The 26,525-nt window shown below is 41.1% G+C and overlaps 3 protein-coding genes and 1 long non-coding RNA gene across 4 annotated transcripts; 2 read left to right on the top strand and 2 right to left on the bottom strand.

Annotated features, from left to right (window-relative positions):
- The first annotated feature begins 376 nt into the window (after positions 1–376).
- LOC116618278 lies at positions 377–1,717 on the top strand. Its single transcript, XM_032381798.2, has 3 exons — positions 377–536; positions 676–927; positions 1,440–1,717. The coding sequence occupies exons 1-3, from the start codon at positions 482–484 to the stop codon at positions 1,640–1,642; spliced, it is 510 nt and encodes a 169-aa protein (XP_032237689.1). The 5' UTR covers positions 377–481; the 3' UTR covers positions 1,643–1,717.
- Positions 1,718–2,390: 673 nt separating this feature from the next.
- Positions 2,391–4,901, bottom strand: LOC116608967. The gene is made up of 2 exons (XR_007313779.1): positions 4,505–4,901; positions 2,391–3,670 (listed from the first exon to the last, which is right to left on the bottom strand). It is a non-coding gene; the product is annotated as an uncharacterized LOC116608967 (long non-coding RNA).
- Positions 4,902–10,225: 5,324 nt separating this feature from the next.
- Positions 10,226–22,038, top strand: LOC5512399 (hemicentin-2). The gene is made up of 13 exons (XM_048732880.1): positions 10,226–10,490; positions 11,340–11,460; positions 11,761–11,972; positions 12,496–12,744; positions 13,685–13,942; positions 14,768–15,031; positions 15,443–15,700; positions 16,239–16,499; positions 17,120–17,377; positions 18,130–18,387; positions 18,969–19,244; positions 20,033–20,170; positions 21,937–22,038. Exons 1-13 carry the CDS (start codon positions 10,433–10,435, stop codon positions 21,957–21,959), a joined length of 2,634 nt encoding a protein of 877 aa, XP_048588837.1. The 5' UTR covers positions 10,226–10,432; the 3' UTR covers positions 21,960–22,038.
- A 472-nt stretch (positions 22,039–22,510) lies between these two features.
- On the bottom strand, positions 22,511–26,136 carry LOC5512397 (creatine kinase M-type). Its single transcript, XM_001632652.3, has 5 exons — positions 25,439–26,136; positions 23,996–24,408; positions 23,472–23,526; positions 23,016–23,086; positions 22,511–22,750 (listed from the first exon to the last, which is right to left on the bottom strand). The coding sequence occupies exons 1-5, from the start codon at positions 26,079–26,081 to the stop codon at positions 22,643–22,645; spliced, it is 1,290 nt and encodes a 429-aa protein (XP_001632702.2). The 5' UTR covers positions 26,082–26,136; the 3' UTR covers positions 22,511–22,642.
- Between the last annotated feature and the right edge of the window lie 389 nt (positions 26,137–26,525).

The raw sequence follows: 26,525 nt of genomic DNA on the forward strand, positions 1-26,525 counted from the left end.
TGTGCTCCAAAAATAAGAACGGCCCAGTCACAACAGAGAATAAGACTTCTTTTTTTTAAATATATATTTAATTTAAGCGCGGCCTACCTAAAATAATGCGAGAACTGGATATGAAACAGATTGGGGCCCTAAATCTCTATTCATAAGCTTTAAATAATACAAATTTTAAAAATATTAAGATTTACTAAGAAGGAAAAAAGGAAGAGACTGTCAGGATGTTTGTGTTTCAAGCTTTTGCAAGTCACAGGCATGAAAAGTGAACAATCATAAATTGACATTGACTTGGGCTTCCTGTGTCACGGTGAAATCCAGACGCTTCCTCTAGAAATTATTCCTGTCATCTTTTCACCAAACATGGTCATTGCATTGTCGGGCGTAGGGCTACTTAAGATGTCGTCTGCAAGGCTCTACACTCATAGTTTGACGCTCTTTTACCAAACTAAAACTTCGTGGCAGATCTGATCAGTCTACTCTACCCAGCATGCATCTTGCGTTAAGTTTTGTCGTGGCCGTGGTGGCCTGGGTTTCCGTGACAGGTATTTGCACGAACTTATGAATGTGTGAACATTAAGTGGATCATTTATCCTCAATTCGTTTTGTTAATTTGCTCCTGGTTTTACCTTCAAAGTTAAAAAAAGTACATAAAGAAAACTATTTTTTTATGTTTTTCCGTAGATGCTGTGGTTGAAGACAAAGTAACATTAAGAGTGTTCGACAAAAACCTCAAGACTTCGGACGAAGAAATTCAAAGACGCCTCAAGGAGGCCGATCTGGAGGGACACGGGTTCAAGAAAGAGGTCGTCACCAAGCTCATGAAAGTTCCAGGACAAAAGACGCCGAATTACCTGAAACAGTACTTCTACTACAAGACCGTGGCGTGTGACCGGGTGATGGAAGTAGAGAGGGAACTGAGCGGGTTGTTGAAAGGTGAGATTACATTAAAAGTCCATAACTACGTATTGTAGTCAATAAAGTCGCATTTCTACTCTGGCGCGTTTCAAATTATCATATCAATATTTGGGTGACCTTCAAACCCGCTCGGTCAATCTCTGGGAGGCCTGGGTCTAAGGGCTTTTCAAAATTAGTGAGATAAAAATTTGACCAAGCTGTCTGGCTGGTTTTTTTTGGACAAATTCTTGCCACAAGTCTCAAATTGACAGGAATCAGCATTTTTCACCATATTTTCTGGAGATCAGGGAGCGGGAAAACTTTAGCTCTTCTAAATATGGGCATCAATGACCATATAAGGCAATGCAAACGAAGGACACTATCCTTGGGGAATATGTTTGATATGGATTAGTCTCGTATCACCGCTGATTAAGCGCTCTAGGGCGTAGAACTGGACAGAAATGTGTGTTTCTAAGTAGGAGAGCAGTGGCCTAGCCCTAAACCTTATAGTTTCTTATAACATATCTAACATACTTAATGTGTTCCCGCAGGTGCCATGAGTAAGAAGGTGGTTACCAAGATGGGTCGGGCCGTGAGAGATAAGGGACTAGTCAAAGACGCGATGTGCCGTACTGGCGTAGAGATTCATCTCAACAAAGAGCAGAGCTGCGGTCAGAAAAAGCGACAAAAACGCAGCCCTTGTTGGGTTTGCCTGGGTTGGTGCTCTCGTGTCGATGCTTTGGAAAAAGAATAAGAAGGAAAATGGCCTTACAGCACATGATATTGTAGCTAACTAACAAAAAGGCCAATAAAGATAGTATTACTTAAAGCAATTGTCTTGAAGCAGCATTTTATACCTAGCGCTATGCCTAATAATAAAGGCACGTTTGCATTAGCGAAAAAGGAAATAAGTACCTTTAAATGTATACAAAAAGGCGAAGAAATTTAAACTTTAGATACATTTAGTGTATCTTTCAGTAGGCTGAAATATTAACTATAAGTACCTTTCAGCGCTTTTTTAAAGGTTTCGAAATGTTCAAATGTTCGAAACCTTTAAGAAAACCACTGAAAGATACAAAATTTTAAACTTTACAAAACTATCCTGTACACGTAAATCTTATCTTTAATCTCTTTTAAGTCCCTTAAATAAACATTGATGTAACTTTCCTGAATTTTAAAGCCATTAAATATTATCTTTAAATCTCTTTTAAGGTCCTTTAATAAACGTTTATGTGACTATCCTGAATTTTTAAAGCCATTCAAGTGTACCTTGAATGGCTTTATTTAACTATCATGAACTTATAGATTCATTAAATTTCACCTTTTAATATTTAGAAAGTTAATCTCAATTTCATATTTAAGAACCTATAAATAACGTTTCTAGGTGTTTTTCAATATAGATTGTGTGTGGTTCTACAGCGTTCACGGCTGGAGCACTGAGAATTTTGCATAGTTTAATCCACATCATAATAATTTTTGAGCAGGGAGACACAATCAATATCAAGCTTTCATTATATTTTTATTTTAATCCTCAGTCGTCTTTTACATGTGCATAATGGCATGAAATCTGATTTGATATACAAATCTTATAACTTACATCTAAAAAGCTATCTTTTATGTGATATAATGCTAACTATAAAAACTAATGTAGAACAAAAATCAAACAGTCAGCTTGACTCTAAAGCATATTTATGAAAGTAGGAAATAATGAATGTTTTTATGTATATAGAAATGTAGAATAGAGACAAAAACATCATGAAACTTATTTAAAATTATTTTAAAAGGCTGAAAAGCTCTAGCCGAAAATTAACAAGAAGCAAAGCCCTGCGACTAAGTTACATTCTCAGTGATGGCTCTCTAACTCCTTCAAAATTCTAAGCTCATTTCTCGCCCACTTCAATGATTTAACGAAGAAGGCAACCCCATCTCCCTCTTCCTCGCTCTTCTCCGATGAAATGTTGTGTACATCTTTCAGAACATCGGCAAACCTCTCCTTCTCCTCTGGCCAGTTAATAGTATCCACAGCATTTAGTTGTTTGATAAGTATCTGTACTGTTTTATAAAGCCTATACTTGTCGAGCTCAATTTTTTATTCCCTTCTTCATAGCCATAAATGCAGGAAAAGCTTTGCACAGTTTCATGTTTTCTTGACCAGGAAAGAGGAGTGACTATGGCTTCAGAAACTATTATTTTATTTTGTCATCCTTTTTGGAATCTATATTGTTTTTTCATTAGTGCACTCCCCAAGTGAACTTGCACTAAGGTGATCCAATGACTTTTTGTGTGGCACCCTCACACAAGGGGATAAGCCCTTACTGACAATCTCTAATTTTCTGCATAGTTTGTAAATGCTGAATTAGTTACTTGTTGTGCTGTTATTTTGCCAGCAAAGGCTGGAGAGAGTGCAAGTTCACCAAACAAAAAGTCATTTGATTTGTTCACAAACACACAAGTCTACTTTTTCCAGCAAATGCAGCATTTTAAATTTTAATACAATCCTTTAAAAGAGCCATTCAAGCAAGTATAATAGCAATAACGTATACCAACCTATCAAAACCTTTGTGGAAATTTTAAGAATAAAAGTTTTCATAAAAACTAAAATGCTATTGTGTTAAAGGTGAGCAAATTCAGAGGGTTTAACTACACCAACAATATTCAATTTCAAATACTCACTATGATGACCATCTGGTACTGTCTGCATGATTTCCTACAAGCATGCAGTGTCCCATCATACTTTCTATTTATGTCATCCTTCAAGCTTTGGAAATACTGTTAAATGCAGCTAAAAGGGAAAAAATCAATTAGCAGGCTCGAATTGCAGAAACATCTTTCTGGTTTCACATCAAAGATGGTGGCAAAAAAAACGCTACGACTCTCGAGGAATAAAAAATGAATATGTTCAAAAGTAACAGACAATTAACTTAATGAAAAACAATCAAAATCAAGAATAGATGAAAGTGACAATAGCATAATGTAAAATGGTATTTTATCACGAATCATGCTTCATTTGCAAACTTTATTAGATCTGAGATCAGCGTTTTAAGTTGACGGCCACGGTTGACTGCCGGTAGCTATCTTCTAATGAAACCCCTGATATGGATTGCTTATATTGATTATGTTGACTGACTTTGAATTAAGTGTCATCCTTTTTTCGAACCAAAGCATAAAATACTGGACAACTAAAACTTATAGTAAACAGACAATAAAAAATGCAACATTTCTTAGGGATTTTCCGCTGAAAATGTAAAAAGGTTGTTTTCTTACGATTGAAAGTCATCTTTCTATATCTGGTTGCATTTGTTGTGTGTTTTTTTTTTTCTGGCATAGCATTATTCCAGGAAAAACCAACAATAATTATAACAACAATTGATTTGGTATTTGACATCTAGGCTGACAATATTGGCATTGTTCTGATTTGTTATTCTTAATATTACCAGAAAAATAAAGAGATGCCAAGCAATGTACTAGCTCAATAAAAACCGAGCAAAATCTTAAAAAAAACATTGAAGGAAACACGTGCAAGGTTCGGGGTCAATGAATGCAGACAATTAAGATCTTAACCTTACCTATTAACCTACAGGGACAACACACTTCACATGAGTAACAGTAAACTTACGCATGAAGGTGCTTATAGTGGCCGCGAGGAAGGGCCTCTTATCGGGCCCGAAAAGAACACCACGGTCGCCTTCATTTTTTGCGAAGTCCTCGAGGCTTATCAGGCGCAGTTCGTAACTGCGCGCTGTTGCCCTCATGTGTACTTCGCTCTCGTTCTCGGCGGCGAGTCTAGAACCAGCAGCCACGTTTGCACTAAGAAACGAAGATATATTTTCCTCGTTTCCACAACAGGCCAGGTATCGTAACACATTTTCGCTCCTTCGATTTTTATCTTTAGCTTTCGGCATAGTCAGATCGAGAACTCTCTCTCACTCAACTTCCTACTGGAATCAGCAATTTCCGGTTGGCAATTTCCCGCTGTTGCGACGTCATCATGACGTCGTGAAAATGTTGCTTTCCTATTGGTTGAAACCGGTAGTAGTACTACCGATCACTAGTTTACTACTTGTTGAATAATCGTTCATTTACTGTCGTTTCAATTCATCGCATATAAAGCTTTGTTTTCAATCGATTTAGAAGCTGGTGTTTTTCGCTGCTTGGTCATTCCTTTATCCGCCGTCTCAATGATTTCTTACAGGACGAGAGTCCTGTGATACGAGCTAAACTTTATGATTTAGGCTGTGTTCGTTTACATAGTATCGGCGGTCGGACAATAGACAAATGTATTCTTGGGGATCTAAATTTTGTCCGTCGTTTTCGCCCAGATATTGTTATTCTAGAACTGGGGACGGACGATCTAGCTAGCCTGCCTCCGCAGACGGTTGGTTCTAAGCTCGAGGGTTTGGTACGTCTTCTGCACGACTCGTACAGCGTGTCGATTGTGGAAGTGTGCCAGGTGCTTCGACGCGGGAACAACCCTGCCTTTAATTCTAAACTGAGAAGGCTTCAAATGTATCTAAAAGTGGTCTTAGAAGACATCCCTTACTGCTTTTACTGGCATCATAGGGGTTTCTGGGATTGTATTTCTGACATTTTCCTACCAGACGGAATACATTTAAACCGTGTTGGAATTTATAAAATTTTCCGGAGCATTCGTGGCGCTGCAGTCAAGTCTCTTGGTCTTTTTGCACGCAGCTAATATTTCGGCATTTTATAATCCGCATCATTTTATTTTTGTTGTTGGGGTGTTTCGTAGCAAGATTTTAGCCGTTGCATTTGATATAGTGATACCCGACTACCGCATGGCGTAATTAGTACATTAACTCTGGCGGCTACTCCTGGTAGTAGTGTGCTTAATGTACTCAGGCCATTATAGGGACGCACGTGCCCTTTTCTCATAGTCCATGTACCATATATCAGTGCAATGTCCTGTAGGGAGTTTACCTCAATGCGGGCGATTATAACGGTTACCTTGCCTTTTATTATCACCCTCCCTGCATCTATGTTACTTTGTTGTTGATGGTTTTGTAGGCGCTGGTTTTGAATAGCGCAACTACCGCTGATGTCCAGCTTACACTTATCTGCGCTATTTGACTGTTTTATCCTACTCCAAGTCATGCCTCCTAAGCGTCGCTCAACTCGCCAAGCCAGTCGTGCTGCCAAGCGCAACTCTTCAACTACATTCCTAGGTGAAGGCAGCGAGTCATCAGGCGCGTCGACGCCTTTGAATCCCCCAGCCCCGAGAAACACTCCTGCAACTAACCCTCCCAGTCGTGAGCGGAGATGATCACTGCGGCCGGTACTGCTGCGGTCCAAGGCCTTCGCGAGTCCTCGACACGAGTCAGCCCAACCACCATCCCAACTTCAGAATCCGACCTAACGGAAGTAGAGGTTTCCTCCATTATGGGTAGGAAGAGCCAGCTTAGCGCGAGCACACAGGACAAACCCGACACTGAGTTCTGTAGTGTCGGGATCGATTTGACCTGCCGTGTTTCCGACAGGATCAAGGCTAAAATTTGGGCAAACGAGTATGTAAATTTAAATCAACTCCTTGTGGTTTCACCAGAAGAAACAAAATTACGCCTTTCGATCGACACTGAAGGCGAAAATCCGGGTTTATTGTGCCTTGATCCTGTTCACTCTAAGAAAAAGGCTTCGTCTCTCCATGAGTGGGTGACAGCTTTTAACATTTATATTGCCGTTTTTGTGTCAAAGGAGCCCACTGCCGCTTCGGGGTTGTTAAAATATTCCGAAGTAGTGAGGGATATCGCGTCCCGGGGCGGAAATTGGCGTTTTTATGACGAGCAATTTCGCTTAATTCGACAGTCACAACCTAATACCCATGGCTGGAACACTATTAATTGGGAATTGTGGAACCAGGCTTGCCATACGATTTCTGTCCCACGATCAAATCCCACCGATAACAAAGTCGCCAATCGGCGACAATACCAAAACCGGCCTTTCTCGTCCATGCCAAAAGTGTACTGTTTTCGTTTCCACACCGGACAATTCTGTGACGGGGGCTGTCGCTTCAAGCGTGCCTTCTTTCGGTGTGGAGCTTCCCACTCCGCGAACCTCTGCTCGAAATCCGCACCAAAGGTCTCCCCCTCTTCAGGCATGGACGGAGAAGGGCCTTTTTTACCAGCGGGGGCCCACGTCGGTAAAAGTGGCGCCCCTCGCGCTTTATCTGCAGGGGTACGACCCCAGCCTCTTTAATTTTATTTGTAATGGATTTCGGAACGGTTTTCGCATCAATTTCATGGGAAATCAATCCTCTTCGGGATCCAAAAATCTCGACAGCGCATTGCGCAACGCTCAGGCCGTAGCAGAAAAGATGGCTCAAGAAATAGCAGCAGGGCGAATCCTAGGACCCTTCGACGCTCCTCCTTTTGAAAACTTTCGGGTTCCCCCTCTAGGCGTAGTTCCGAAAAAGTCCCCTGGAGAATTTCGGCTTATACATTATTTATCCTTCCCCGCGGGACTATCTGTGAATGACGGCATTCCTAAGGAATTGGCTTCCGTTCAATACGCCCGTATCGACGATGCAGTTAAAACAATACTTTCCATGGGACCGGGGGTTTTTCTTGCAAAAACCGACATTAAATCTGCATTTCGAATAGTCCCCATAAACCCGGAGGATTTTCATTTATTAGGCATGAAGTGGCAGGACAAGTTTTATTTCGATAGAACGCTACCTTTGGGCCTCCGCTTGTCTTGTGAGTTGTTTGAGACTTTCTCGACGGCATTGGGGTGGATATCTCGTGACTAAAGCTACAAACATCCTGTGTTTTGCATATCTTAGACAATTTTTTTGTTTATGGCGCCTACCAAGGCCAAGTGTCAAAAGGATCTTGATAAGTTTCTCACTCTTTGTACGGCGATAGGGGTGCCTATCGCTGGCGAAAAAACTTTGGGCCCTGTCACTGAACTCCAGTTTGCGGGTATCACGCTTGACACGGTCCGGATGGAAGAGCGTTTACCCCCAGATAAACTGGCGCGATGCATTGAAGGACTGACCTATTTCCTTAGTAGAAACCGCGTCACATTACAGGAGTTGCAATCGTTAATTGGTTTATTGAGTTTTTGCAATTGCGTGATTGTGCCAGCACGTAGTCTTCTAAGAAGGTTATATTTAATAATATATAATATAATAATAATAATAATATATATATATATATATATATATATATATATATATATATATATATATATATATATATATATATATATATATATATATATATATATATAGTGTTGGTTTGAGAAAAATACAAACTACATAGGTTTCCCTACAGGCCTGTTTCGTGGTTGCCCACTCATCAGGGGATTTTGATGAGTGGGCAACCACGAAACAGGCCTGTAGGGAAACCTATGTAGTTTGTATTTTTCTCAAACCAACACTATACACCGCTCTACTTTCGAGTATTGAGCACTTTCTATGAAAGCCTTCAACCATCATTTTATATATATATATATATATATAGAAAATTTGATTTAACTATTGAAGTGCGTAAATCTTATCATCATATACGTTTGACTAAAGGCTACTTTAACGGGCGATCGTTCTTTCTGTCCTCAAGATGGCTTACGTCTCGCACTCTAAAATTACATACGGATGCTGCCGGGTCGTTTCTCTATGCGGGGGTTTTTGGTAAACACTGGTTCTTTGGCGAATGGCCTGTTAGCTGGGGAATTTTGGATCAATTGAGCTTTAGGGCCACGGCAGTAATATTAAGATACCCGATGTAATAAAGAAATACCTGATGCTATTTATCGGGTAAAATACAAATACTGGATCGGGTAAGTAATATATTATTTAAAATATAACCGTTAACTAAAAGTGTATGTCAGACAAGCAGCTGCTCTGCTCTATAGCCTACCAAAACGATTACTTATTGCTTTCTAACGGCACGGATGTATGCCAGAAAAGATGCTGCTCTGCATTCCTACTATTGCCTGACATATTCAGGGATTTATTGCTTAACCAACTTCTGTTTAATTTGAACTTGTCCTGCCTAGCGTGCTTGCAGCTGTGGTGGGGCTTGCTCATGGTGTGGCTGGTGGCGTAAATTCGCCCCACCATTTCTCGGTTTTAATTTCAATTGGTGTGATCTCTGAAAAAATTTGTATACATTTATCAATTAATTGAGTGATTAGAAATTAGAAAGCCACAATTATCCAAAACAATCAACCCTGTGTCACTTTATATCGTGTTTACACTGCTCACACGCTACGCTCCCTTGTGTTAGATATTCATTACAAGTTCATAGTTTGTTAATTAGTACTTTGATTCCCGGCATAAAAAGCACTTTTACTGTCGTTTCGATTCATCGCATATAAAGCTTTGTTTTCAATCGATAAAGAAGCTGGTGTTTACCTACCCAATTAGCGGCCCCTCTCCAGTAAGCGCCCCCTGAAAGACCCGGAAAATTAAGTGCCCCGGGCGCTTATTCGAGTCATGTTTCATTAATCATTAAATATAACTACATTTGTCAATCAATCTCTTTTAACTCAACAATAAATAGGGTACGTATTTTCTAGTAAATTTTTAATTAAAACTAGTCAAAGTTCACTTGGATAGGCATCATGTTATTAAGTACAGTATATACATTATATATAATATACTCCGTGATGCTTTAGGCAGTAATAAAGTTCGCAGCCTATACTGATCGATCACAGCACGCGTGTAGCGAGACGTGATCGATCAGTAGGCTGCGAACTTTATTACTGCCTAAAACATCACGGAGTATATATAGCGAGACGTGATCGATCCGTAGCGCATGTTGCATTTGACGAGGTCGATTGACCGCTCTTTCGTTGCCTGTTTTTCCCAACATTCACGCAGATTTTAGGTTTTCTAGAGATCGATGCGCTTGTGGGTTTAATGAGAATTGCCCCAGCGTTCCTTGCAACCTCGATATAACCGGTGGGTACTTAAACGCCCGTTATAATAGCCGCTGTCAAGATTTCGTGGGCACACGTAGGACGAATGAGGACTGTCCAGGACTATATCTTTAAATGAAATAACGGACTTTTTGATGTTGCCCTAAGCTGCTGGTCCTTCAAAAAGTTGCCAAAAAAACGCCAAAAGTTGCTAAAAAATTGCCGAGCATAATATACATATGCCTATCTCACATGACACGTAAATAGCACTAACTTGGGTCTCTCATCGGTGGGTTTTGCGTTTACTGGTTTTATTATATGTTATCATACCGCCTCTGTAATAACTAAATACTTTAGATAAATGCACCTGGGTGGGAACACGCGCTTATTGGACAAAGTCAACCCCCATCAAATGAACTCTGAATCTATGTATTTTCGTTGTGCTTGCTCAGCTGAAATGTGTTGGAAAAAGTCGTTTGATGGATATAACGCGCATTTTTAAGATACTGCCACGAGAAAGCAAGAATATCCCGCTAGAAAATCAGAGCAAAGTCAATAATCGTTTTCCGGTTATTGATTATGGTTTTATAATGGTTTGCGCTCTGTAAGGACATATTTGTGGATCTAAACAGGATAAAAAAGACAGTTTATTTAAAGTGATTTCATCATGGGCATGGTCTATTCTCTTCTTTTTCTTTTTCAGTTGATGCTTCCTGGAGTTAAGGGTGAGTTCTTATTGTTAGGGCAATCATCAAGTAAAACGACACTAATAATATGGTTCGAATATTTGAACGGGACAGTGATATTAGACGCATATTGAAAGATTCTAGTCTGCTTTGATGACGGCACCATAAGGCTGCCAAAGCGTTTGCTTATTGTAAGAATTGAAAGTGCGTTGGAGGTCACAGAAAATAGAACTGATTTAAGCGAAAGGGGAATTTACTCATATCATTTCATAAACAATTTACTGACTTTGATACCAAATATAGATTGATATCAATATCACTTAAAAGTGGTATCCTTTTTTTATAAAAACGTCTAATTTTCAGTTAAGGCTTCTAAAAATCGACTAATATTTTCGATTGAATTTGGAAAATAAACACAACACAACGCTCGTAAAAAATATTCACAAAATTTGGGGAAGCCAATGCAATGTTTTACGCATTATGTGCCTTCCAATATTAAGTAAAAACAATGAAAAATGTGTGGCTGACAAGGGCACTTAAACGTTTTTAAATTTTAGTGTATGCAAAATAACCAATGGATTAAAGGAATTGAAGGAAGGGAATTACAAAAAGGGTCAATAGCAATAATATATCATGTTGTGTTTTCATGAACGCAATTTGACTCTGCATTTTAGAACGAATCACACTAACCAAACAAATTTTCTGCTATCCGAGCTTTGACATGTTCTTAGCATGTTCTTAAACTCAGGCTGGACATTTTTATGAGAAAGGTTGATGGTTGATGTCGACTCTATTTTTAGTCGACTCTATTCTTATGGGGGTTGTTAACAGTATCAGAAAATTATAACCAGTTTAACTGTTTTTTTTTTCTCTTTATGTTTACGCCAGCTACATTCTCTTGGACCCTGACTCCTCAAACCCCTGCGGAACTCGTCCTTCGTAGTAACGCTTCTCTTGCCTGGAAGTACGACCTTGGCAACGAAACGCTCCGACTTGTCACATTTTCGCGGTAGGAATTAGTAACGTTAAATTTCAGATGAAGAAATCTAGTTTTAGGCTGGCAGATGCTGACCCCTCAGTTCCTCTAAATTCCATTATGGGAAAGATTAAAAATTAGTCGTTTCTCGGAGGAATGATAAAAACCAGAATCATGGAATCACCCATGAAAGTTCGTCTTGTTATACTGACTTTGTATTTAAAAAAAACGGGATTTTACCCATAAAAGTGGAAGAGGCTGGAATATGAAAGGAACACCCTACCCATCCACCCCCACCTCGCATTCGCATTTATCTCACGTTCTCTTCATCAGGTATGACAACTCTAGAGGACTTCGCACCATCGCGCACGTGACGCCTGCAGGGGAGGTCCGGGTCTATGCGGAATTTAAGGGGCTAGTGTCCGTCGTCGACCAATCAGAACTCGTAATCCACTCCGTACGACCAGAGGACGAGAGCATGTTTTGTTGCGAAGTGCATTTTACGGCGACAAGTGCGAATAATTGTGTTCTCACTACTGTTTTAGGTGCGTAGTTTGAATCCCCGTCCCCACCCTTATACGGGCCAAAACCCTTTCCCAAATACAACAGGGGAAGGGTAAAGCGAAATCTCAGCCTGCAACCTAGGATCGCCAGGCGCATACCCTGGTTGGTTTTCTTAGAGGGGGGGGGCAGTAGGTAACTTTTGGGAAAAAATTACCTATTTTGTGGTGGCCAAGGGATGTGGGGGGGAGGGGTACAGGGGCCTGCGCACTTGATCGCCAATAGCAATTCACGCCGGTAGCCAAGAAACCCCTTCCCTCCCCCCCCCCCACCCACCCAACATGAAGGTTCGCTCGAATTAAAGAAAATGAAGAACCACTACGAGATAGGACGAGCTACCTAAGTGTAAATGGTCCGCATTATGGGTAAATAACCCCCCCTCCCCCCCCGCTCAAAATCCTGGCTACAGGCCTGCAATTCTCTAACCGGAGTGTCAAGGTTGGCTAATAGTTCTGATTTAATATATTCTTCTTCATAAGTCTCTGTGTTCCTATTCTTCCTTTTCAGTTCCACCAACTATCACTTTCGCTCCCACAAATACAACGGTAACGGAGGGGAGCCCAGCGGTGTTACCCTGCAATGCCACAGGGATCCCGAATCCCGTCATTGATTGGGTGGGGCCACGTGGTCAGAATCTTTCTCCGGGAAGCACCTTTCCATTTCCCAACATAACAAGAAATGATGCGGGGCTATACAACTGCCGGGCTAGAAACAAAGTCGGTGTCGTCATTTCGCAAGCCTACATTGACGTCCTTTGTATGTATAATTTATCTATGTCTCCAGACTAGTCCCAAGCGTTCTTACCGGGTCTCCTGTGCTGGGACGAGTTCACGCGGGGAGATGGCTACCTGTGACGTCACAACTCTTCCACAGGAAACCCAACCAAAGAAAGCCCGATAAGAACGCCGGGACTAGGCTGCTGTGTCTCGATCGTCTGGTTGCAAGGACATTTTAAACGTTTAGAAATGTTTAAAAGTGAATCTTTTGTTTTGCTCAATAACACACAATCAAACTAACACCACAGGGACTAAGCCTTTGACAAGACTTCGCTTTATGTTTTTTTTAAGGAAGTCATTTTTCGGCAATGACGGAAAGCGTCGAAAAGGACCAGGCCCCAGACGATACACTCTAAATCAGCAACAACGCAAAACTCAGAAACAATTCGAGCTTTCTCAATTGCTGGCTTCGGGTTCACCGGTGTTTTCTCGGTGACTCAGTTAATTATGTTGTTTTGGTTGTGATTAGTCTAGAGCTATGCAAAAAATGAAGATGAAATAATTCGTAAGTCGAGATTGACGTCCACCCAAAACGTTCGCCACAGCAAAGGGCGGGGCACTGGGGACACGTGCCTTGCCAGTATTTTTAACATTATAAGGAAACGACTTGTAGGGGCGTGGATGTGCCCCCTTTGCTTTTGTATCGTGCCCCCCCCTCAATATTTTGAGGCCTGTAACACCTTTGTTTTATGTAAATGGTGTAGCAAATAGGAATTTTAATTTAAAAACACATGTAATATATTTGTAAGCTGTGAATGTAAAATCGCTGCACATTCGCAGGCTGATCAAACTTGCGAAAAAAGAGCGGTAAAATCGTCGCAAAGATTGATGCTCACGTCGTGCGACAAAGGCTAATAAACGACCCTTCACATCTTATAATTTTGACATTTACCCACAAATGAAATGGTATTTTTCTTCAGATTTTTCCCCAGGTACGATAACACCCACCGGCAATATAACAGCCAATCAAACAGACGTAGTCAAGCTAGCGTGTCACGTGAATGCTAACCCAACTCCCGCCATTGCCTGGATAAAAGATGGTGACGTCACTAATGTGTTGGCCAATCAGAGCAGACTTGATGTCGTAGTCGAAGGGAAGCAAACAGAAGGAAAATACGAGTGTTATTCATTGAACCTCATTGGTCAAGGAGTTGCCGAGACAAATTTGATAGTCAAAAGTGAGTCTATTTTTCATATCAATCAATCTTGTTTTCAAAACTGTCGTTTTTCTGGCTCGCTCGTTCAATTCCTTATTTCGACATTACATATCATATTTAGAAGTCCGCTTCAATCATTTTTTCGCTTTATTGCCGCCCTTGAACTGTGTACGTCGAAAATTTAAACTTGCAGGAATTCGTGTTTACTTCGAGTTAATAGGCCGCCATATTGAAAAAAGGGCCAGGCCCTAGCGCTTTTAGAACACCACAGGTTTCCCACGCGCTCACCACCGGTTCTTTTAGACCATTTAGAAAATCGACTGCCATTGATTGACATGACTAGGGAGAAGAAGAGGGGAGGGAAGCGGGTACGTAAAGAGCCTCGCGTTTCTGGAGATCACGCGAAGGTTAGAGAAATAAAGCTGAGACGGAGAAGAAAAAAAGCAATATTGCTTCGTTTAATTCTCAACCTTCGCTAGCTTGCTAATGAATATAAGCTCTAAACGTGAAAAAATGTTCTTCGTGCTTCTACTTTTGCACATTCTGAAAGTTTTGTAAAGATTGTGCTTTATGTTTTTGTGTGTCTCTGCTTGTTTCTCGATTTTTATACTGAATGCTGAATACGTTCAAGTGTATCGTTCTTTCATCTTCTTATTTCCACGCCGCTTTTTCGGCCAAATAATCCCCACTCCCACTCAAAGTAAGACTCGATCAATCAATGGCAGTCTCAGAGAAAGACCGAATGAATCAATCAATGAATAAATGAATGATTCAATCAAACAAGCAAGCAATAGCACTCAATCAACCAACGCTTCACTCAGTGTGTTGTATCATTTTCTTTCTCAGACTTTCAGCCATACAGTACGAGTATAGAGACGTGTCCCATACACCACGTGATCGAGGAAAGAGACCAATTTGTCATGCAGTGCTCTGCGCATGCGCACCCTTCTCCATTGTTTTCCATTTATCACAACGGAAAGCTTATCAAGAAGAACCGTTCAGGGTACCACAGGGTGTGCAGGGTACGACGGGAAGACGCGGGCAATTACACGTGTGTCGCCGAGAATGAGTTCGGCAAGAATACCGCGAGCGTGTACCTTGACGTCAAATGTAAGTACAATGAAACCTCTTTTTAGAGGTCACCTAATAAAGAATGCTAGTCTTGCAGCCATTTTACACTTCTGCTCAATACCGAATCACAAAAAGCATCTATTTCCCTCGGCTCATTCAAGCGAGAAAGTAAACATTCCGATGAAATATTGATACTCAAGTATTGAATTTCAACTTTGGATTTTATTTTGAAGAAATATTCGTCGTAAAATACTCTTCCATGCAACTAACGCAAGTAAAGACAATAGACCATGACCTTTGCCCTCAAAACTTTCAGGATTTTGATTTCTATTTTGTATTAAGAATATTTGTATTTAATACTTTTGGGTTGCGTGATAAGAAAACTTTTTTTAAGGGAGAATGCTTTTTTTCTGAGAAGTTATAAAGACACACATCACACTCTCTTCCCAGATCCACCAGTAGCGCACGTTCGCCCTGCAACACTCAGCGTGCAAGAAGGCGCTAGTGTTGTATCCCTCTCGTGTGACGCCACAGGGAACCCATCGCCAAGGGTACAATGGAGGAAGAGTGGAAGTGATGCTGTGATATCGTCACAGAAGGTGCTGGTGCTGCAGAATTTGACCAGACTAGACGCAGGGGTTTACCAATGTACGGCAAGCAATGGTGTCAAGATACCTGTGACGAACACAAGCTCAGTAACAGTGATTTGTAAGTTGCGCTGTTATATGGACATGTCTGTATTGCTTGCTGCTGTTGCTTGAGTTATGATATTTTAAGATCGTGTTTTGATGTCGGTAATTACGGCTAAGATGGCGTTGATTTTTGATTGATTGTTGTTGTTGTTATTGATTGTTGTTTTTCGGGTGGATGCTAATGGGATGAATCATCTGCTTCTACAGATGATGATGATGATGATGATGATAATGTTTATGGTATTTGCAAATGGTTTTGATAATTATGGAAATGCCCAGGGTAATGATTGAATCAGCAGCATGACAGTGTTGATAATAATAATGCCAATGATGATGATGATGATGATGATGATGATGATGATGATGATGATGATGATGATGGCAATGATGATGACAATGGTGATTTAGTGATATTGGTGATGATGATGATGATTATAATGGTGATGATGATGATAATGGTTGTTATGATGATGATAATGATAATGGCAATAATGATGATAAGATAATGATGGTAATGTAGTGATGTTAATGACATATTGATATTTACAATGTAGACCCACCAAGTATTATAGTTCCGCCCTCAAACAAAACAACCAATGAGAGCTCATTCACGTCCTTATACTGCGAGGCGGCAGGCGATCCTGGCCCACAAGTCACCTGGTACAGGGTACGTAACCATAGCATTTGGGAATGGTACATAACTGGAGAAAGACTGGTGCTGAAAAACGTTAGCAGGAATGATGCAGGAACATATATTTGCGTCGCGAATAGCACTCTGGGTAATGCTACTGCTACATCTACTCTGCAAGTTCAGTGTAAGTAAAATAACAATACCGTTTATAAGTTTTCTAAAAAAAATCTCGCATACATTTTAAGGTCAATACAAAAAAATTAAAGTCGCATTACACTGTTTTAATAAACCGAACCTTCATTTTTTTACAGGAACTCAGTCAGGTGTTTTCCGTGGGCCACGGTTTACTAAGCAGTCATTAGACGAGATAGAAAATTGAATGAATTATACAGTCTAAACCCTTTGTGTTCATGCGCGTATAGGGGGATGTGTAGGGCGCTCTAATCAACCCCCCCCCTCTATCTCCTCAGCCAATCCTAGTTACGCACCTGGTGTTGTCCACGGAAAAATTAAATAAAAAACAAACTTCATGGTTACCTAGATGCAAAACGGGAGACGTTCTTTCCATAATTTGAACACATTTTGAACATTGATACATCAAATTTTGGAAAATAACATTATTCATTTATACATTTTATCCTTGAATGGAACCATTTCATTGCAGGATGGGTCGAATTTCTCAGCAATTCAAGAGGATTTATTCACTAGATTGTGTATACTATTTTGCTACAGTCCAAAAAACGAGTAACACCGCTCACTCTGTTAATCGAATGTCAATCACATCCTCCTTTCTTGCTAACATAGATAAACCATCCAACACAGTGCTGCTGAGAAGCGGTGACGTTATTTTGACCCGCTCAGCCTCGCTCAGGTGCTCAACCGAGGCTTACCCGCCTGTCACGTGGTATAAAATATATTTCCATGGACAACTTCAGGAAGTCAATGATAATGGAGTGTATTACATCCGGAAAGTTACCAAAGCACATGAAGGGGTTTACCATTGCGAAGTGAGCAATCTGATTGGTAGTGACACAAGTGATTTGCTGTTTGTCGATGTAAAAGGTGAAAATAGTAGCATAATACTTGATATCTCAACAAATGGTTTATTTACTTGTGCATAGCATAGGAACCAGGAACCGGGACACGCCATTTTTGGGAAAGAGAATTTATTTTGTTTTGTGGATTTCTAAAGCCAAACTTGAACTTGTAAATCGGAGTGAAAATAAAGATAAAACTCGTGTTTACCAAAAGCGCATGAGACCATTGCATTTTAGTGTAAAATGGTCTGGGAAAAAAAGCCGCAGTATATGTTCGTTGCACGGTACATAGCGCATTTGAATAAAAAATGCCTTTTGGAAAACAATGTATACAAATAAAATGAAGGTCGTTATTATATAATTTTACCTAAGCTCGGCAAATCCGCAAAACAAAACTTTACGTGACCTGCATCACTGAGTGCTCTGTCTTTCTCGCGCTTCCTGTGTGCCCGATCTCCTCCGCGACGCCCTGGGTCCCCGAGGATGCGTGACCTACCTATAAGAAGTCAACAGACGCTTGGAGTGACAAATTCAAGTAAAAATAAACCCAGAAATTAATGTGCCCATCAAGCCAAAGAGCGATTTTTTTTACAATAAGAATAAGCTATTTCTGACAAAGAAAGTTGCTGGCTGATCGTAAGAACGGGATGAGTTGCTTTTTGTTGTTGTTACTATGCTGCTAAAAGTCGGAGCGCGTCCGACCCAAAAAATCACATCGGAATGGCCGAAGCAGAACAAAAAAGTAACCCTTACACCTTTATTTCGTATTTTGACTAGCACGACCTCAGATAACTCACAAGCCGCAACACCAGCGTCTGCGAGAGGGCGAGGTCCTCGCCCTTGTCTGCAATTCCACAGGCTACCCACAACCCAACATCACGTGGCTAAACCTGAACAGGTCAAAGGAAGTCTTATCATATGGAAGTCCCCTCGTTGTACAGGAAGTAACGCGAACGGATGCTGGTGTGTATGTATGTGTGGCCGAAAATGGCGTCGGAGAAGATGAGAAAGCATTCGCTACTGTCAAGGTCACGTGTAAGTAAAACGGACATACCTTTGATATCAATGATTCGAAAAACAATGGGTGATGTTGTTTCATGGGCGGTGCTTTGACAGCCTATGCACCCATAAGCACGATTTGTTCTTACAAAATTACCGTATTCCAAGTCCTGTTGATTAAGAATTTCAACCTCCCAGCTTTTGTAAAACAAGCTAGTCCTAGTTTCCAAGCTTCTGCTGTTGGCAGAGCGTGTCTCTAGTGCCTGTGCCTCTCACCACAGGTTTCCCGGTCGCTCTGTAGTGCCTGTGCCTCTCACCACAGGGGTCTGGGTTCGATTCCCGGTTCCGACGTGAGTTGAGCTAGTTGGTCTCGCCTTTGCTCCGATGGTTTTTCTCCGGGTTCTCCGGTTTTCATCCCTCCACAAAACCAACAATTTCGATCTTAGCTGTGATCCGTGGTCAGACACGAGTTGTATGGCGGCTGCCTGAGGCGCCTTCCCATGCCTTCAACTCGACCACATCTGAAAATCCTCTCTCGTCGCTGCAATTTCGCTCTCAAATAAACAAAGCCCCTATTATCTTGAAAACGAATCATTGGATTTTTTGCCTTTTCGTAGACAAGCCTGCAATCGTCAGCAGAACTACGGTTTTCCTGTCGAAAGTTGGGAAAGCCGCCAAATTGACCTGTCAAGCGGATGGATATCCCCTCCCACAGATCACGTGGAACCCTAGTCCGCCAATGGGAAACACTTCCTATGACGTCATCGGAAGGACAACTGTAAGAGCGACATTGATTTTTGTTCCAAGAAACGCCACAGACTTTGGGAAATACAAGTGCAGTGCGCGGAATGAAAACGGAAATAGCACGGCTATAATGCAGCTAAGAGACAAAGGTAAAATCATTGTGATGCCTTTTTCTTTTTTCAGGGTGGGGGGGGGGGAGAGCGTTAGGTTTTGCGGTATTGGCCTTTTTTGTACGTATTGCGGTAAAAGAGCAAATAACATGCGGTTTTGATGTTTCAAAACAGTGCGAGTCGCGAGATTATGCTTTTTAAACGGCGGTATTGCGGTTATCACCTTGAGAATGTCAAAGTGTCACGCATGCTCTTAGAAAACTTGTCCTTCTGTGCGGGATGCGATCCGATTTTTTTTTTACGGTATTGCTGTATTTTCGAAAATTTCGTTATTGCGGTCATCTCCCCCCCCCCCCCCCCATTATAGTAGGGCTCCTAGAATCCCATTCCATTATTCAGCATTAGAAGCATAGATGTTGCAAACTATTGTATTCCCCGGTTCCGCACTTTTCTATGACAACAAATAATACACCTGCCTACTGAGTTTGTAGCCGTCAAGCAATGCAAGAACTAACCCATCTCACCTTTTGTTGAAATTTGAAAATTTTATGGATAAATAGATAGGGCGAAAAAAATAACAGTTTCTTGTTATTGTTAAAAAAGGTTATTCAGCGGACAATGGTTTGCAGGACCCCAATTTTAATATAGAACTAGAATATTGCTAAATCTATATCTTACCGATCCGTCCTCTCTAGAAGTAATTTGTTTCTGATAATCTCATCTGCAAACGTTCATAAAATATATCTAGTTCATCATTCATTTTATCTAGACATCATCATCTAGTTCATGATTCATCCCGACATATGATTTTTTATTTTTTTTAACAGAAAGATATAATCAACAACAAAGGCAGCCCAATAGATTCCCTCCATTTATTATCCTAGCGATGGTTACCATGGGAATAATCGTTGGTGCATTTGCCATGGCAACGGTCGTCATGTGGAGAAAATCCCGAACAGGAAAATGTGAGATGTAAATCGGTGTGGATTCCTGTACTAATGGTGTTTCTCTTGTAATTGTGCCTCTATGGGATTGTGTCCCTTTGTCATTACGTCTCTATGTCATTGTGTCATAGTGGCTCTATGTCATTGTGCCTCTATGTCATTGTGTCCCCTTGTCATGTGTCTCTATGTCATTGTGCCTCCTTAGGATTGTGTCTCTATGTCATTGTGCCTCTATCTCATTGTGCCTCTATGTCATTGTGTCCCTTTGTTATCGTGTCTCTATGTCATTGTGCCTCTTTGGGATTGTGTCTCTATATAATTGTGTCTCTATGTCATTGTGTCTCTATATCATTGTGCCTCTATGTCATTGTGCCTCTATGTCATTGTGTCTCTATGTCATTGTGCCTCTATGTCATTGTGTTTCTATGTCATTGTGTCTCTATATCATTGTGCCTCTATGTCATTGTGTCTCTATGTCATTGTGTCTCTATGTCATTGTGTCTCTATGTCATTGTGCCTCTATGTCATTGTGTCTCTATGTCATTGTGCCTCTATGTCATTGTGTTTCTATGTCATTGTGTCTCTATGTCATTGTGTCCCTTTTTATCGTGTCTCTATGTCATTGTGCCTCTTTGGGATTGTGTCTCTATATAATTGTGTCTCTATGTCATTGTGTCTTTATGTAATTGTGCCTCTATGGGATTGTGTCTCTATGTCATTGTGTCTCTTTGTCATTGTGTCTCTATATCATTGTGCCTCTATGTCATTGTGCCTCTATGTCATTGTGTCTCTATGTCATTGTGTCTCTATGTCATTGTGCCTCTATGTCATTGTGTCTCCATGTCATTGTGTCTCCATGTCATTGTGTCTCTATGTCACTGTGCCTCTATGTCATTGTGTCTCTTTGTTATTATGCCTCTATGTCATTGTGTCTCTATGTCATTGTGTCTCTATGTCATTGTGTCTCTATGTCATTGTGCCTCTATGTCATTGTGTCTCTATGTCATTGTGTCTCTATGTCATAGTGCCTCTTTGGGATTTTGTCTCTATATCATTGTGTCTCTATGTCATTGTGTCTCTATGTCATTGTGCCTCTATGTCATTGTGCCTCTATGTCATTGTGTCTCTTTGTTATTATGCCTCTATGTCATTGTGTCTCTATGTCATTGTGTCTCTATGTCATTGTGTCTCTATGTCATTGTGCCTCTATGTCATTGTGTCTCTATGTCATAGTGCCTCTTTGGGATTGTGTCTCTATATCATTGTGTCTCTATGTCATTGTGCCTCTATGGGATTGTGCCTCTTTGGGATTGTGTCTCTATGTCATTGTGTCTCTATGTCATTGTGTCTCTATGTCATTGTGTCTTTATGTCATTGTGTCTCTATGTCATTGTGTCTCTATGTCATTGTGTCTCTATGTCATTGTGCCTCTATGTCATTGTGCCTCTATGTCATTGTGTCTCTATGTCATTGTGTCTTTATGTCATTGTGTCTCTATGTCATTGTGTCTTTATGTCATTGTGCCTCTATGTCATTGTGTCTCTATGTCATTGTGTCTTTATGTCATTGTGCCTCTTTGGGATTGTGTCTCTATGTCATTGTGTCTCTATGTCATTGTGTCTCTATGTCATTGTGTCTTTATGTCATTGTGTCTCTATGTCATTGTGTCTCTATGTCATTGTGTTTTTATGTCATTGTGCCTCTATGTCATTGTGTCTCTATGTCATTGTGTCTCTATGTCATTGTGTCTTTATGTCGGTAAGTAAAATTTGTTAATTTCCTTTCAGGCACTATTACTTCTACGAAGTAAGAAAATGATACAAGTCATTAATAAAGAAGTTTTTTGTATGGTTTTGTGTGTATTTAAATAAAGAGGGGGATCTATGCAATGGCAGATGAATGGACAATCTAGAAAATGTGTACCAGAAATTTATATGTGATGGTTGTATATATAGCCCCCCCTCCATGGACATTACTCCAGCACTTTTTCTAGCTTAGGGGTAACGCAGTGGCTATATGCCCGACAGTCGGGAAAAGGTCCTTGATAGACTAAATGCCCAACAGTTTTCAATCTATTCAGATGCAAAAAGCATAGTATTTGAAGATTCTCTAACAAGGAATGATCCACTTTTTGGCCGCCAAGGAGAGGGATGCGTGAGCACCCAGCGCTCCCCCCCCCCCCCCCACCACCACCACTACCACCACCCCCTGTGTACGCGCCTGTCATGGAGGGCGAGAAAGACTGTCTAGCAAAAAATGTGCCGCCTCTGTGGAAAGACTGAGTTAACCGTCTTTGAAGGGTGATTCCCAATAAGCAGTCGCTTCAGTGGTAATGGACGCTCATTCGATAATAAAAATAAATCATGTAGTATAACTATTATTTCCTTTAGATTTCTTTGGACATCCATATTATATTGATCACGACAAGGCATTCATCGTGTGTGTGTATCTATTGTCTTTGACTAGAAATCATTCCTTTAACCATCTCATGTTTCATAGTTTGAATGGCACGAACTCATTGATTGATTGGTTTCTCTCGAGTCGTTTCTCCATCTTGATTAAGAGATTCACCCCGTCAATCACCTTTTGAACCAATTGAACCTGCGAACCAAAGAGAGCAAGTCGCATTGTAGGTTAAGCCTGGCTTTATCTTATAGAAGGAAAGAGAAAAAGAAGACACAGCCGCGGATCCGCCCCTGAAGTGGCCTGCGGCAAAACAAAGTTCGAGCAAGTGCGGCGGTTTACGACCTGGCCGAAAAGGGTTCTAAGCTCTTGATTCGTTGTAGGAGTGTCCCAGAATGGTGTTTTAGCATGTGCGAATGGGACCCAGAAGGCTAAACACTACGTTCTAAAATATATAGCCTACCTCTGTGTATCCAAGTCTATCAGCGTTTGAAATGTCATAGATATCTTCTCTTATGGGGGTGTTGTCACCATCTATAACAGATCAAATAATTTGATGTATGGAAATTTAATCTTTCAAATTTGTTCCAGGTTAATGGGGATAACTAACAAACCTAGCAACCTTTTCTTTCTGGATTTCCTTGGCTTATTTTCTGGGCCGTTAAAAATAGAATCCGTTTTGTTGTTGTTGTTGTTGTTGTTGTTGTCGTTGTTGTTGTTACTGGAATCTAGAAAATGGAAGGACACCGACTGACCCCTTTTAAAAGTACCACTGATCATGGCACATTCACTTATAAGAATTTTAGCGAATTGATTTATGATAAATTAGCCGATAAGCACATTTTTGGGCGGGGCGGGGTACAGGGTTCATGAGTCGTATGTTATCATGGTATACGGTTGATGCTACGACTCCACTGACCTGTTCCGCGCTTCTGAAGACGTAAAGAGCAGAGAATAGCATCAAATCGAGGATCCTGGTTTGAAATTAGAAGTAGTTATTACAACTATACATTCCCTGCTAACATAGCTGTCTTACCGAAAGCTATTCATTTTTAGATGGAAAACGGCCCCTTTGACCCAAGATTTCATTAAAGGAATGACCATCAGGGAATAATGGATCGAGTGCGAACGAGCTTTAATGTCGTATCGACAAAATGTAAAAAAATATTACTGCCAAGTAAGAACCAATAATATACTCTCTCCGTCGCCGTTTTTAGCTACCAAAGTTGCCAAATATTGGCCAGGGGAGAAACCGGGGGAACCCAGGATTGGCTGAAGGTGGGTGCGCAGTCATAGGTCTCGTGTATGGAAAAAGCTTTGTATTTGAAGATTTCTTAATAAGAAATGGCCCACTTTGGGGGGGGGGGGGGGGGGGGGGAGGGAAGGGGTGGTAAACAAATAGAACAAGTGCCTTGCGTAAGACCACAAATATTTACACCTCACCTTTCCCAGGCAAGGCAGCTTGACGTGCACGCTTGCTCTTAGACCAGTGCCAAGGTTACTCGGACAAGTATTGATGTAGCCCAGATGCCTGTTTCGCATGAACTCGTGCCCAAATTTCTGAATCCTACTCTCAAGCTCCTTGAGCCCGCGATAAAATCTCTCGTACGTTCTTTCCAAATCGCCACCCGTTTCCATGGAGATGACCCTCAAATGGTCTTCCTCGTTGACCCATATAAGGAAGCTTTTGTCTTTCGTGTGCCATACGCCGCGCCCATCGGGCCAGTCACGTGACATACCGCTGCTTACAATTAGCGGATGCTTAGTGGCGTCACTGAGCACGTGCTCCAAGGATAGATGATGGTAGTCCTGTGGTGTCATTGACGAGAGAGCGTAGTAACGACCTTCAAATTCACCTTATAGAAAAAAAAAATTGCTACTTTTTCTGTTTAAATTAGACATTAAAAACGCGTTAAGATTATTTTTTTCGAAATATGTTTTCTCTTTACCTTAGGAAACGCTGGCCCCATTAGTAGATTTCGTATTATCAAATCAGCATACTGATTACATCGATCCGCCTCCCTGGACCCTCGGGACGATCTGTCATGGGTTCTTTGCGTTTTCAGAAAGGAACAAGCGTGCCTTTTTCTTATTTTAGAATAAACCCATTGACCCCTGGCTATTTTTGAGCTAAAAAATAAAACGAAAACAGATGCCTGCACCCTCTGTTTTGAGTTTTTTAACAGCCCGTCAAAGAAAAACACCGCTGAACCTAGTCAGCGTTATCCTCAACCCTCTATTTTTTAAGTTTTTTTTATAGCCCGTCAAAGTCAAACACCGATGAACCTAGTCAGCGGTATTTAAGCTTTCCAACCGTGCTTTGCGGCCCAATCTCTGACCCCCCATAGTTGTGTTATTCGCAGCACAAGTTGATGGTTGCTTGTATTTTTCATAAAAAACCCTATTAGCATATTAGCCAGCACTCCTAATGCTGTCTTTTCTGAAACAAATTGATCCATTATTGTAAACACTGGGTCTGTTGACATGAATTCATTTGTTTGACTTTGGCGTGAAAAGACTGTCTAATTTTGAGAGGCGTGTTCACTGGCCTTGCCCTCGTGAATTTTTTCATGGTTAATCCAGAATGCTTCGCAATCTTTAGTGTCAACAAGATGGTTTAAGAAGCCTTCAAGGAGTTGGCATTGTAATTTGACTGTTTGAAGCCATGGAAATGGACCTGGAGGATCAGACTAAAGATATCAATGTGTCTTGGATAGCTTCTAATATGAACCACTTTTGTTTACCTGAGAGTCTGGTGTTTATTGCCTCGCCCTAGCCCCTTTTTAAAAGTGGTTTCTGAGACATATCGAACATGGGCTTTTTATGGATCGGCAGGTCTGTTGTACAAGGACATCAAATAAAAGTGTGATTTTAGCTTTTTCTTACCCTGCATGGTTCCGAGTGCGTTCTTCGCGATTTGCTCAATTCCACGTTTTTCCTTGCGACTGTTGATGGGCGAGAGTCGAAACCCTTTGATCGATCTGCATGCCCGAACTCGACACGAAAGAACAAAATTCTCATCGAACTTGCCATGCTTGACTTTTGTAGGGTTGGTATCAGAAACATGAGTCGCATTTTGCTTATAGCCATTGTGGCGTTCTTCGATCACTAAATCAAAAAGCTCTGCAAATACTCGAAAGGATTCCTCATCGCCTGCTACGATTCCACACGGTGAAATATTCGGATGAGTCGGATTGTCGACTCCGGGCTGGATTGCCTGGTCTAATGTGAAACCATTGCTCGTTTTCCGATCACAGAGGTGGACGTACATCTCCGGAGTCAAATGCCTTGCCATAATATTATTATGATTCCACAAGGCAGGGAAGTTAGCTAGTGCTTCTTCTCTCAGAGCCATATATTTTGATTGTGATTTTGTCTGTTTGATAATGTAGCATAACCAAGCGACTCCCAGGCCGGCCCCCGCCACAGCCACTCTTTTGTCGTTTAGTTTCTCGACAAGCCATTGGATGTATTCTTTAAGGTCGTCAAGAACTTCTGAATAAGACGAAGAGCCGAGAAGCCGCGCCATATCTATTTATCCGCCCTGGAAACCGACTAGTGTGACGTCACAATTTTCTCAGTGTCGTTAACCAACAGCTCTCATTCCTCGCGCGATAGCATTTGGGCGTGCGCGCGAACACAAACATCTTTTTAGAACAGCAACACTACCTTTTTTTTTTTGCAACATGTCTCGAAAAATATAATAATTGCAAGTCGCACGCGACATTTTTGTGCGACTTGAAGAAATTTGTTGCGGAAAGTAGAAGTGAGTTTTTCTTTTTCTACGAAAAAGAAAAGCAAGTTGAAAAGGCATACACAATTTCACACAACCTCAGGATGGTAAGCCTGTGAACTATACAAGTAGGAAGAGGGTAACAGCGCGCTGTCCTTACTTTTTCTACTCCTCCCCAAAGCACTTGACATGGGTTACGGACAATGATAACTAACCCATTTTTACAAACTTGTCTCCCCC

The sequence above is a fragment of the Nematostella vectensis genome, chromosome 9, assembly GCF_932526225.1.
Source record: "Nematostella vectensis chromosome 9, jaNemVect1.1, whole genome shotgun sequence".
In the NCBI taxonomy this organism is placed as follows: domain Eukaryota; kingdom Metazoa; phylum Cnidaria; class Anthozoa; order Actiniaria; family Edwardsiidae; genus Nematostella; species Nematostella vectensis.

What these genes read in the sequence shown, in the direction of transcription:
- LOC116618278 (XM_032381798.2), top strand. Translation starts at nt 482, where the DNA reads ATGCATCTTGCGTTAAGTTTTGTCGTGGCCGTGGTGGCCTGGGTTTCC. An exon ending in GGCCTGGGTTTCCGTGACAG is followed by an intron (nt 537 to 675) that starts GTATTTGCACGA and finishes GTTTTTCCGTAG; the next exon opens with ATGCTGTGGTTGAAGACAAA. An exon ending in ACTGAGCGGGTTGTTGAAAG is followed by an intron (nt 928 to 1,439) that starts GTGAGATTACAT and finishes GTGTTCCCGCAG; the next exon opens with GTGCCATGAGTAAGAAGGTG.
- LOC5512399 (XM_048732880.1), top strand. Translation starts at nt 10,433, where the DNA reads ATGGGCATGGTCTATTCTCTTCTTTTTCTTTTTCAGTTGATGCTTCCT. An exon ending in AGCCTACATTGACGTCCTTT is followed by an intron (nt 12,745 to 13,684) that starts GTATGTATAATT and finishes ATTTTTCTTCAG; the next exon opens with ATTTTTCCCCAGGTACGATA. An exon ending in ATCTACTCTGCAAGTTCAGT is followed by an intron (nt 16,500 to 17,119) that starts GTAAGTAAAATA and finishes TTGCTAACATAG; the next exon opens with ATAAACCATCCAACACAGTG.
- LOC5512397 (XM_001632652.3), bottom strand. Translation starts at nt 26,081, where the DNA reads ATGGCGCGGCTTCTCGGCTCTTCGTCTTATTCAGAAGTTCTTGACGAC. An exon ending in AGCTGCCTTGCCTGGGAAAG is followed by an intron (nt 23,527 to 23,995) that starts GTGAGGTGTAAA and finishes ATTTCAAACCAG; the next exon opens with GATCCTCGATTTGATGCTAT. An exon ending in ATAGACTTGGATACACAGAG is followed by an intron (nt 22,751 to 23,015) that starts GTAGGCTATATA and finishes TTTGGTTCGCAG; the next exon opens with GTTCAATTGGTTCAAAAGGT.